We start from the raw sequence: 13,091 nt of genomic DNA, 5'->3' as shown, positions 1-13,091 counted from the left end.
CCAACCTCGTTACTTGTAAGTAATGCTAGTCGTACTTAAAGGAAGCTCACCTAAATAATACAAATTATATCGACCTCGGAATGATAAGAGGCAGAGTAGACCCTGTCTGTGACTATGTACTGGCCTTTTCGAAAATGTGTTGTATTTTGTACCTAATTGCTAGGAAATTTTCATGCACCTGTGCTTGAAAAGCGGCACGCTTTGTCAGCCAGTAACTGACGTTACTGACTTGGCCCCAATTCTGTCATGCCTTTTGAGGCAGTGATCTGCCTCAAAAACTCAAGATTTCTATATTGGCCAGTCCTCCCCTGCTTTTGGATTCGCTGTGTCTGCACCCAGGCCTATGTAGGAGGCTCATCCACTGAATCAGCTATCTTATTGGCCAACCATGCTAATTTGTTTCCATAATGATCGGGCCGCAAAGGTAGGTCAATTAATGCACCACTGAACGTGGCCCCGCCACCTTTCCTGTAAAACATCTCCCTTGCACAACTTATCTGCTGAGTCTTGGAGCACCAGCAGTCATCGTCTCGTCTTGGTATTCAATGCGGACGGAGATGTTTGGGGGCAAACATAGTCGTGACAGCAATTAAAATAGGATCTGTATTGTAATACATGTGTGCACTGTGATTTTCTCTAGGGGGAGTGACTGTTCTTTACATTCCTCTGTTAGTGTTCGGTGTGAGTGCCAGATTGAGCTCTCTGGAGTCTGGTTACCTCCCACACTGCCCTCCCACCCCCTCCATGTATTTCATCTTTGCTCTTGGTAGGTAAGCTGGAACGCAATCAAATCATTAAGCGCCCACCCTAATTTGGGAGTTTACCAACTTTAAGATTCAATACATTACCCGCAGAGCACTCCACTGTGGAACATCACAAAACCTAGCGCAAAAACTGACAATATCGGGGGTCGCTCACTACGCAGTTGCCAACCAATGTAGCGTCCCTAATTTAATGGGGATGACTCATTGTTTCCCGCGGTTTGCTTCCGCACTGCAAGTTCCAGTATAGTTCTTTCTTGTACTCCTTTGGCTCCCTCAAGTGGCCAAGCGGTGCAACAAATATGTAAAAAATCACTAACACTCGGTTTAAACCAGGTCAGCTGATTTTCAGTCGATAGGGTACTGTCGGGTACAGTCGGTTTTAACCGAATTCCAGACAGCCTAGTAATATTCCAACATAATAAATTGTGCACAATATTAGGTTTTAATTTACTTCCCAATGGCCGTGATGCCATGCGATGTTTCTTCAACTTTTTGTGGGAGCCTCCTAGGTAATTTTTGGGGGTTTTATAATGTGTTTCAACTTGCAGCCACGATCCCGCAATACACTTCTCTTTTATTTTACTTATAAGATGCCCACGTGGCTTTCTGCATCTAGTAGCCTCCTCGGCTTCCGCGTTCATTCAGTAAAGTAAATGTTTGACATTGTTCAGTTTCTGTCAATTGTTCTTTTTGCTTTTGTCGCCTTAAGTGGGAGGGGTATGCCACATCAGGAGGAGCAAAGTACAGGAGTGGGGCAATGGCGGCTTGCAATTGTCCAGTGCAGAGCTTGGACCAGGCCGCAAGAAGGACATGGGAGTAAGAGTTCGGAGGGGGCAACTCCCAGTTGAAGTACCTCTGTCAAGATGTTAATCTTGACTGTCACTGAAGGCAACTGAAGGTCCAAGAGCTCAGCCGTCCTTCGAACCACCACTGTGAATGATTCACCCTCTTCCGTAGCCATGGTAGGGGGAGAGATCAAGCCAGTGTCCTGTGAGGTGTCTAACCTACTAGCAACCGCCAGTTCCTAATAGCAGTTGCCCTGTATGTCACCTAGGGGATGCTTGTATCCAACCCCTTCCCTTTGTCTCCCTCTCCAGGCTTGTTGAATGAAGAAGTCACTGGCTTCAAATCTGAGGATATGGCCCTGGTGATCACCGGAGATGGTGTTGGACGACTCCCAAACAGCTACGTGTTCGAGTCGGTTATGATGATGGTGCCACCATGGGGAGTCAGTACAGGAGCGCGCACCGAGGATAGTCGCAGTCTCACAGGCAGCGTTGCTCAAGATCCAGCTGGCTCAACTGGCGCCGAGGGCGAACGTGCCAGTGGTCATCCAGTGGGGGCCTTTCCCAAACCAGTGGGGCCCAAAAGCTCTCCAGACAACAAGTGATGCCCAAATAGGAGGCACATGGCCTCATAAAACTCCTATAGTTTGGGGGGAGGGCAGGGGTTGCTCCAGCGAAGTCAGGGAGGCACGAAATGGACCCTGGAACGAGCTCTGCAGAGAAGAGAGACAAACAGTGCAGACGCTCCCGCATCTAGTCCAATGACTTGGACAGGGGCGGTGAAGTTAAAGACCTCTTCAACTTAGATTGTTCTTCTTTCTGTGGGACTTATCCCACGACATGGTACAAAACTACGACCGTTGGGTGCAGCTTCGTGAACAGTACTGCAACATTTTGCATGGCCAGGATCATGAGTGCTGTGGGGTCATCCAATATCAGGGTGTGAGGAGCTTCAGGGACCGCTTCCTCAGCGCCTTCGGGTGCCATGCGCCGCAGTCCTCACAGGTCTTGGAGTCGTGGTCCCGTGAACAGATCCAAACACAAACCAAGTGTGGGTCTGTCACAGACATCTGCCTGTGACAGCCACCGCATCGGTTGAAACCTACTGGTTCCTTAGGGGACATCTCTAGCACATAAGGAGAAGAAATTCTCAAAAAAGTGTTGACAGAAAGTCAAGAAAAAAGTCAGTGAAAAATGTACTGAGGGTAGCTTTTCACAGCCATGACTAGCCCAGAAAGAAAAGAAAATTACATCAGCATACTAGGGTTGCGATTGTATAGGTACAGCGCACTCCACTTTCAGCGTGGCCGATGCAAAGCTGAACGACACCACCTACCAGTGAGCAGGGGTACTGCTCAAAAATTTCCCAGACCTAGTGACACTTGGGGAATATTCTAAGATAAGGAACCTGCAGCTAAATGTCTCTATCAGATCTGTAAAATAATAAACATCAGGACCCAAGATGTTTCTTAGGGGGGCCACTGCTGGTTGCACCCCCTATGGTCACTGCAAGTGCTGCCAAACACATTAGTTTTAATGACACCTACTTACCATTACATTCCTATAAAAGTGACAATATGCATTATACCAGGTGAACCCACACCTGTAAGAATGGCCAGAGCACTATTATTTTTAATAAATTGTATACTGAATTTTGAATACTTTGCTCGCGTTTTTTTAAATTTATATTTTAGAAATTAAATGACAATGCCACCATGTGGTGGACTGTCATAAATATGTGCCAGTGTTACAAAATAAGTGGTGGTGTCGAGGACCGACAAACACCTGCACAAATTAAGCACTGGGGAAGCACAACATTTAAAATGGGTATAGCTCTGTTTATATCCATAAACCCCTCAAGGATAAATAGGCGACATGACACTCATATCTGTGCAAGTCTTATCAGGAGGAGATGTATAAGCATTAGAGGTCAATAACATGGAAATTCTGCTCACGCTCTCAGTCAACAAAGCTAGTTATTGGTCTTCTGATCACATATCGGCCCCAATTGCAGGGGAGACGGCTTTTAAAAAGGTTAAGAGTTACTAATTAGTTTTACAGACAACAATGCAAGGGCCATCATACTCTTCTACTCCAGACACTTCCCAAATTAATGGTCATGTTTTAGAGCTTTCAGCAGAATATCTGTAGAGTACGTCAGACTAAATTCCAAAAACAAAACTAGCTATCACTACGAATGTCAAAGATTTGTATTTTCAATCATAAAACCCACCTTTTTTAACTGCAGCGGTCTCAATCCTATCCAGGTAGTAGATGTTGAGAAATGGGAGGATATCCTGCAGAATTACAGATGGCAGCTCTACAGTAGAAAATAAAATAAAAATATATTCTCAAATTAAATACAAAAATGAAGGGAAAAATTTCCATCACACACTTTTCAAATATTTGTACATTGGCTTTGGGGGAGTTGGGAGAACAATCTGCAGTGTTGTAAAAAACCACATAAATATGCTTCTTACATCTTAACATCTGCAACAGATTTAAATTTGATCTGAGCAGGCCAAATTGCAAACAGCTTATGGAAAAAAAACCATATATGCTATATTACAAAAACTACTAAGACCTCGCCAGTCTCCAATTAAAACCAAGACTATTTCATTGTAACTCCTATTCTACTGTCTGCATATGAAGTTCTAACATGTATCCTTTTCTGATAACAAATGACTATGTTCAGTGTTTAAGTTGAAAGGTTAGCAACGTAGACTCTCTGCAGTAAAGGATGCATATAATCATGGAGTGTGGATTATATAATACAGATAATTTACATATCTCTCCGACAGGCAGATGCAAAGAACACCAGTACAGCCAACTTATTGTTGAGCCAAAATAATGGCATTAAGATTTTTCTGGTGAGAATGTATGACAGAGTTCGTTATTGTCAGTCTAACAAAAAGAATGAGCCACTTAGGGTGTTCTCAGCTGAATTGACTCCTGAAGTTCTTGCTGTCAAAATAAGATGCAGTAAAATTAACAGGAACCATTTGAAGAAACGTCCTGAAAGATTTAGATTTTGGACTTAATGACAAGTTTTGTGATGCCCCAGAGCTATGCAAATCATGAGAGTCAACAAGAATGCCTGATGTTGTTTTAACATTTTTTAAGTCAATGTTTAATATCAGCAAATCAAAACTGTTCTTTAGTTTGCAACACGAGACAACAACATGGACGATGGCTTTGAAGATAAGCGAAGAAGTGGAAGACAATCCCGTGAACCGACAGGCTTATGCTGTGCAAATGTACTGTCTTTTCCAAATCTTGTTTTATGAATATCACTGCAAAATGAAAACTCTGCTACACATGACTGTCCAAACAATCTATGACAAGTGCAAAAGTAGAGAGCTAATCACTTCAATTAATAGGATTGGTGTATCAACAAGTTATAATGACATAGTACGGAGGAGGAACTTGTTAGCAGCTTATGCTGTATAATCTTGTGAATCCAACAGCACATCACTTGCAAGTCATGTTACCAGGGAAGGATTTACAATTGCTGCTCTTGATTATGATTTTGAAGACAGCTCTTCTTTGTCTGGAACATCCAGCACACATGCTACTGCCAAAGTGCTTTTTCAAGACGGTACCAATGAAGTATCTCCTGGAAAACAATCTGTAGGTAAAAACAAACAAAGCTGCAAACGTATAACGTAACTGCCTTGCCAACTTACTACAAGCCATCAACATGTCCCAGTCTACTAGAAAGTTTCAAAGTAGCTCACAGCATGGATCTTTTACCCGATACTGCGGTCCGCAAAGCTGATTTAACTGAATTTATCAAATCGCTTCTTCAGTGCGGACTGTAGGATGAAGAAAAGCCAGTTTCTACATGGGCTGGAATTAATGCTCTGATCTCCTAGAATACCGTTACACTGAAGAAGGGTGAATAATACCATCTCCAGTCACAAATTACGCAATGGTATAGACAGCGCCAAGAAAATTCTAAAATGTGCTTGTTCAGCTTGAAGACCAGTCTATTCTGCCAATTTTCTGTGATGGTGTTTTCCGTATTGTAGCTGACATTTTGAACTTTAGCCAATGATGGGCATTTTCCTAACAACAAAAGTTGTGTTGGGGTGTGCAGGACGTTATCTCAGTGGATGTGGCATTACCAATGCACTTATTGAGTCTGAAATTTTTGGAAGCAAAACGGTCCAGTCAGTATTGAGCGCTTCTCATTATTTTCGTTCGTTACAAGGTATGCTCACCATATCGGAGGCTATAGAAACACTGCGTTGGAATGCTTTCTGGAACAAGAATGACAAATTAGGTTTTGCATAGCTTATCTTAGAAGTGAACAAGGCACAGAGTGCATTTCATTCAAAAGACATAATGCAAAGCCAGGCAATGTTAAATACACTCAGTTCAAAGTCAGAAAACCAAGTTCATAGAGTTTGTAAAAGAATGTGAAGAAAAATCAGAACTTTGCAAATACTGGGGAAATGATTTACACCATAGCTCTAGTGAAACACCTGGTACATGCTGATATGGAAGGTGATTGGGAGCTGCACGTGAAGACTGTGAAGTCGACGATTACTATGTTTCGTGAATTCGATTGCATAAACTACCTTAGATATAGGTCCTGGTATTTGGAAAGAGTGAAGAAGCTAGAGGGGGAAAAACCATACATCAACAGAAAATTAATCCAAAGACATTTTGTGGTGAAAGACAGAGAGGGAAGGTTCAATGCTATTGCTCAAGATATGAAACTGGAACAGAGGATCCAGAGACCACAGAAAAGCTCCACGGAAATTGTTTGTCAGACACGTAAATGTGAATACATTGCTCAATGGCAGCTAGTTTATCATGAAGTCCTTTCTATTTGCAATGTTTTCAGAGAGATCACAGATTCAAAATTAATGTACCATTGTGAAACTATTCGCCACCATGAACTTGTGGGAAAGATCGGGGAACGCTTTAATAAACATGTTGACAGCCTTCTCCATTACATGCAGCAGCAAGGAAAACCCTTTCCAATGACAGAGCCTGTGCGACAACTTCGTGACCAAACAATATGTGGATAATTATATAAATAGTATCAGAGAGAGGTGGGAACAAAGACACCACACAAATTGCAATACAAACAATGTGATTTATGCGATCACGTGTCCATGTAAACTCAGATGTCGGGATGACCTCACGTAAGATTAAACTCCGTATCGGGGAACATAGAAGTACAATCGTGGGGTTGTTGCCACAAAATTGACAGCACACTATGTGGAATATCGACATAGTGATAAGGACCTGGAATGGACTGTGATTGATTAGGTGAACGATGGTCCAAATATCACTAAGAAACTTCTTGAACGTGAACAGAGATGGGTATATAGACTGGGTACTGATAAACGGGGTTTGAATGATTCAATACCGTGGAATGCTAAGTATCATACTATAATCGTGGGTTGACGATCACGTGAAAAAAGTATGTGAATTGGATAATGGTAAGCATTGTATTTAATGTGTATTTAATGCACATTTAAGATGTTCTTGTCCTGTAATGATTCCAATGTACAATGAAACTTGGGTATGAGCTTGGATTATTCATCCGCATATCTAAATTTAACGCTTGCCTGTTATAATCATACAATGTTGATTATGGTACGTTACATCTGTAAAGAAAACACACACGTGTATTTATATATATGAAAATGATGGTGATATTTCTGCAATCGCGACATGTCTTTTGGAAACAACATGTCTCTACCCGAGCACTATAGGAAAGTAAATAGTGATCGGTTCCCAAATAATAAGTGTAATCTAATTTTAATCGCTCGCGAGATAGAACAGAGAATTTTAATAATACGTTCCAGAACTACAGTTCCCAACTGAGTGGGAATGATAACACGCCTGGAGTGACGTCATATCCACGCATTCTCCTTTGAGCCTCAGCCCGTATTTCCGGCCTTAGTACATGTTAAATTTTAGGACGTATTTAATTATAGGCAGACTAGGAATCCTGGTGATTTGGCCTCCTATCTAACATACCGATTCCCATCAGGTTCAAAATCGGATGGACGGTAACTACAAAAAATGGGGTATGAACAACAAATCCCGAGTAGCTATCGGCACACGAGGTCTTAGCGCATGGGAAGTGACGCGGTAATTGCGCGTCTCTTGAGGTTGACGCCCCACTGATCGGGATGCTATGGTGAGGCAAAGGATTTAAGGCACATTCAATGATCTGTGGACGCGTGAGCCAGGGAGCAGAGACCGAACCTAGGTGTACTGCGGGGCTGCCCATGTAAATCAGTAAGTGGTCTAACGCTTTAGTCATGTCTACCCTGGGTAAGTGTCCCGTTGATGTCTGATGTGAACAGCATTATATTTAATTTTTACGAGCAGCATGTGACCATATGCCCAAAAATCTCCTCCCTTGAGACACGTGATTCCCCCAAGCTGGGTAAGAAAAAATGAGTGTGTATAGATGCAGACATGTATTGCGTTTGAAATAATATGCATGGAAAAGGGTGTGTGAAGACTTGATTTGATTACATTAGAGGGTGATTTCCCAAAAATACGGAATAATGTGTTGAAGTATTCACCTTTGGGGAACATGATTATCACCAACATAGTGGCGATTGCTATGATGATACGATGGTATTTTCAACAAATGATCTTCTGTTCTTTGTTACGATGCGATATTGTGCACTACACCCAAGTCGGGTGTTCTTGAATGAATCTAATTCACTATGGCTCATAATGGTTGATATTATATAATGATTAACCATGCATGATGTTGAGAAGTGCACACAAGCATGGATTGAAGTGGCACCTTTAGACTACAATTGAAAATCAATGTTTAGTCTTTCTCTGCGTTCTTTCTCTCCTTTTTTTCTTTGTTCTCCAAATAGGTGGAATTTTTTATGAAACAAAAGGAGGATAAGTATTCTAACTGTGATGTATGTCTTTGAATAAGAAGATTTACGTGATCCACATCGATAATTTTGGTGTTCAGGAAGGGAACAGTTATCTGTACCTTCAAATGTTTGAATTATAGGTCAACGTCCCAATTCAAAAACCAGAGAGGGAACACTCTTTTTTTGTGCCCTGACGAAAGCCCCTGACCATTTTTTTGGCAATATATAGTGGGCTGAAACATGTTGGCAAACTCTTTAGGGTCTTAGGACCATTAATTCCAAAAGAGACCCGTTATTCATTTTTTAATATCCATTGCATCCCCGTGAATAAAAGGGATACCAGGGGAAGCAATAGGATTTTTAATCTTTAAAACCCCCCTGACCTCTATCTTCTAAGAGCTCCCTGGAAGATGGTTGAGCCCACCCAGACCTTTAGGAGTCTGGGTGAACCCAATGATGAAGCATGACACCAATAGGGTGTGTGAGGGCTAATTAACAAAAGGAATTTTTTCCTTCTCGCAAATGCGGTGTGTAGCAAACAATAGGAGAGTTTGAGGTGTATAGAGCCATTCTGGGTTTGGATACTAGTGTGTGATGAGTATTTACTAGGGCGGAAGTATCCATACGTTAACCTCTTTCACCCCTTGTGGTGTCAATGGATTTTTCATTGTTCACCTAGTGGTTATATATAAATAATTATATAAATACACATCTACTAGATGTCCTGGAACATGGATCGAAACGATACACAGAACTGAAGTTGGAGAAATTTGTATTGAAAGAGAAAAAGCTGTTTGACATAATCACTAAAGCTAAACTTCCAAGCGTTCATTGCCAAAGTAAGAGTCCCGTCCAACCAACCACTACAAAGCAGGTTGCAAAAAAAAAAAAAAAACTGTTGCAAGCAAATAGAGACATGGATGTAGCAAAAGAAAGGGGTGAATTTATCAAGGACATTCTGTCGCATGATCTTCCAATATTATTTGATGGAGATACTGCATCCAAACCAGTGAAACACAAACTCATACAAGAGCTAGAAAAAAAACTTTCACAGGAAGAATTTAAATTAAAAAAGGTGTCCTCATTTAAAACTGCTGTTTTTTGTGAACTATATGTCACAATTGCGAATGGTCAAGATTTCATCCATGCAAAACTTCAGAGAGGTCATTCAGAATGTTCTACAGATATCAAAGTCAGTGTGCACCTTGCGAGAACTGTACATTGTCTCTGACTTTTATCTTGAACTATATTTCAAAGAATGCAAGAGAATCAGACGACTGTCTACAAGTGGAACAATTGACCTTGCCTGCATCAAAAATTCGACACCTACACATGTGCAACTTGATAAATTCTGGTCCTCAATATCAAACAAGATGAACTAGTCGAAACATTGCTGATGCTTCAGTGATCACTGAATTTCCAATTATTGCAAGTGGAATAAATTGTCAATGAAGAGTGGTTACACCCCACACCCTGCCTCAACCCAATACCCATCCCCCGCACAAAGGGCATCCACAAACAGCGATATATATGGGCCAAGTACGGGGCGCAGATAATTCAAGTGGGGGGACCCCCATTATCAAACCCCCCCTCCCACAAGGCACATAAACCTACATGACACCCATAACAAATATTATGTTTCTCACTCTAAACGCTCGAGGTATACACACTGTGCAGAAACGCTATGCCATGCATGCGTATATTAAGCACCAACAGGCGCCAATCATACTACTGCAGGAAACACACCTCACCAGGGGGTGGAACTTGACAAACTCCAGAGACACTTGCGGGCACCTTCTGCGCCACTACATACACGGCATTCGCGAGAGGAACACTGATATGGCTTAGGCCGGGGACCCTCTTCCAGGAGACCTGCAGAAGAGTAGACACAGAGGGACGATATGCGCTACTGGAAGGTCTACTAGATGGCCAACCAGTGCTCATAAGCAATATATACGCCCCCAACACGGAGCAAACAAAATTCTGGAAGACCCTATTGAATGTCCTCGCCCAATTCACAGCCTCAACATGGATCCTAGGAGGAGATTACAATTGCACACTAGATCTTTTCCTGGACAGGTCCCACCCCTACCCCTCCATTCTGACCTCCTCAGCTCACACACAAACAGCCCTCTTTTGCACGTAGATGAACCAGTTGTCACTAACTGAAGCCTGGAGACATATACACCCAATAAACTACTCTTTTCACTCCATTCCTCACAATTTACGAGTGCAATTAGACCGATTTCTGTGTACACCAACACTTATCCCCATGATTAAAACCACAGACTATTTAGGCTGAGTACTTTCGGACCACAACACAAACAACTTCACCCTTAGATGGCGCCCGCCCCTACCACATATCCCCACGTGGCCACTACCCCGCGATTGCCTTGACGTCCCAGTATTCAGGCATGATCAGAGGGATAGCATCCAAAGCTACTTTGCCGAAAACGCACACACAACATCATCCAAAATGCTAGAGTGGGACGCCTTCAATGTTGTTATACGAGGAGCCTATTTCAGGCAAATTACAGGAGTACTTAAGACACTAGAACAGACCATACAGAAAATGGAGACGCAATTGGCGACCCTGTCGAAGGCTGCGGACACTTGCAAAGTATCCCTAACACAGCTGACGGAGGCAAAGACCAAACACGCAGAAGCTTGCGTGGACCTCCGTAGATACAATTTCAAAGCTAAGATAAAATTTCACCAGTGGGTGGGGATCGGTCCCAAACTCATGACATAAATCAGACTGCTCTACACAAAACTCATATCACAGGATTGAATTGCCCGTGACATCACAGTGCCCTTTCAGGTGGCCCATGGAACGCGCCAGGGGTGCCTGCTCTCCTTTCTCCTTTCGCCCTCGCGATAGAGCCACTAGCAAACCTTCGCGGGGAGGGAGGGACATTGGGGCATCCCATTAGTGGGCATCACCCACAGTGTTTCCCTATATGCAGACGATCTATGGATATACATAAGAGACAGCACAATTAATTTAGCACCCCTTTGAGCATTGTTAAGACTACTTTGGGCAGGCAGCTGGGCTAAAAGTCAACTGGGCAAAATCCACTATATATCCCCTCCATCCGGACATTTCCCCATGAGAGATACACACCGGGTTGGTCAGACTGGCATGGAACGGTGAAGCCCCAAGGTACCTAGGAATCAGACTATATCACTCCCTGTAGGACCTGTTCGAAGGCAACCACTGTAGAACACTGAGGGGCATCCGTACTCAGATCAACTTCTGGCAGACCCTACCCTTAGCCCCAATAGGAAGAGCGGCCCTATCAAAAATGGTAGTGGTGTCGCGTCTCCTTTACCACTTTGCAAACGTGCCAGTAATCTCCCCACAAATCTTCTTTCGGGAGCTCAATTCCCTACTACTATCCCTGAAATGGGTGGCAGGACACCAAAGGGTAGCCCTAACAACACTACAGCTACCAACAGACCAGGGAGAACTGGGTGCTCCATCTTTCGAGGCCTACTTCCTCGCAGCACAACTCCAATGGCTATCACGCTAGACAGAGGGACGCCATCTGGAGGAGACTGGTTCAGACTCAGGGCGCTTGATGATCTACCGGGCACCAGACCGGACCCAACCCTTCACATCACATCCAAGTGACAGTAGCAAGGGCCTGCATGCAACGAATCCATCATCCCTCCCGCGACACACCGCTATATACCCCACTGCTACCACTAGTGGGCTTACCCCGGGGCCACGACTGCTACACTGCTCGAGACGTACGAGTCTGGACGGAACACTCCCTCACAGAGGTGGAGTCCTTATTTGCAGACAGACACCTCATTCCGTTTGAGGGCCTGACAGAGGGGAGCGGGCTCCCAGTCTGACAATTTCTCCTACATAGTCAAATTGTCTCGGACTGCAAATAGACTTGGGATCTGACCAAGGGCGAACCCACGACACACCCAAAACTACACACTATACTGACCATGGGCACGGGGCGCCACCTTATCACATGGATCTATAGAGCTATTCGAGAGCTCACAGTAATGTCACTCACCCAACTTAGGCTGAAATGGAAGCGCTTTAAAAACATTAAATTCAATATACTACATCGGGCATATCTGATGTCTGTGAAGCTCCAAAGCTTTTATCCTATGACATAATTCCGATGCCCACATTGCTGCCTCACTAACACATATTCTGGAACTGCCCCACCTTGCAACCTTTCTGGGAGAAAATACACCACATAATACAGGAAATCACAGATCTCAAGGGAGGACAGCGCATTAGGAAACTCCAGGCGTAGGAAGGATAGAAAGGTCGAAAAAAGGTTTGCTTCGCTGACCCTCCTAGCAAAGCGATGCATCGCAATGCACGGGGACGCACCTACAGGGCCTCTGCTAGAGGCTTGGAGAGGAGCTGTAATTAAATGGGGCGTGTCTGAAGAAGACGCGATTAGACTTGAAGAGGCACGCGGGACGCTGCGCCACCACATCTCCATGGAGTGGGCAACACTCCTTCAAAATGTTAAACAAAAAAAGACACCAATCCAATCACCTAGGAACTCACCGATAATGGTGGGACCCTCAGACCTAGCCCTCTCAATCTTAAACACACACGAACGTCCCGCCACCTGCTCCTCCCCCCCTTAGCCTCTCCCACACTGACACCACACTGATCCCCCAGGAAATGT

At 43.6% G+C, this 13,091-nt stretch overlaps 1 protein-coding gene across 1 annotated transcript in view; it reads right to left on the bottom strand.

Moving 5' to 3' along the window:
* Window positions 1-13,091, bottom strand: part of LRRC41 (leucine rich repeat containing 41) — a 229,010-nt gene that overhangs the window by 170,818 nt on the left and 45,101 nt on the right. Inside the window, exon 2 of the mRNA XM_085602751.1 lies at window positions 3,783-3,869. Within this exon, the coding sequence (XP_085458877.1) occupies window positions 3,783-3,869 (87 nt within the window). The remainder of the gene's footprint in view (window positions 1-3,782; window positions 3,870-13,091) is intronic.

The sequence above is a fragment of the Triturus cristatus genome, chromosome 4_2 (genome assembly GCF_964204655.1).
Source record: "Triturus cristatus chromosome 4_2, aTriCri1.1, whole genome shotgun sequence".
Classification (NCBI taxonomy): Eukaryota; Metazoa; Chordata; class Amphibia; order Caudata; family Salamandridae; genus Triturus; species Triturus cristatus.
The sequence above is the reverse complement of the archived record's forward strand: the minus strand, read 5'-3'. Positions and strand labels throughout refer to the sequence as shown.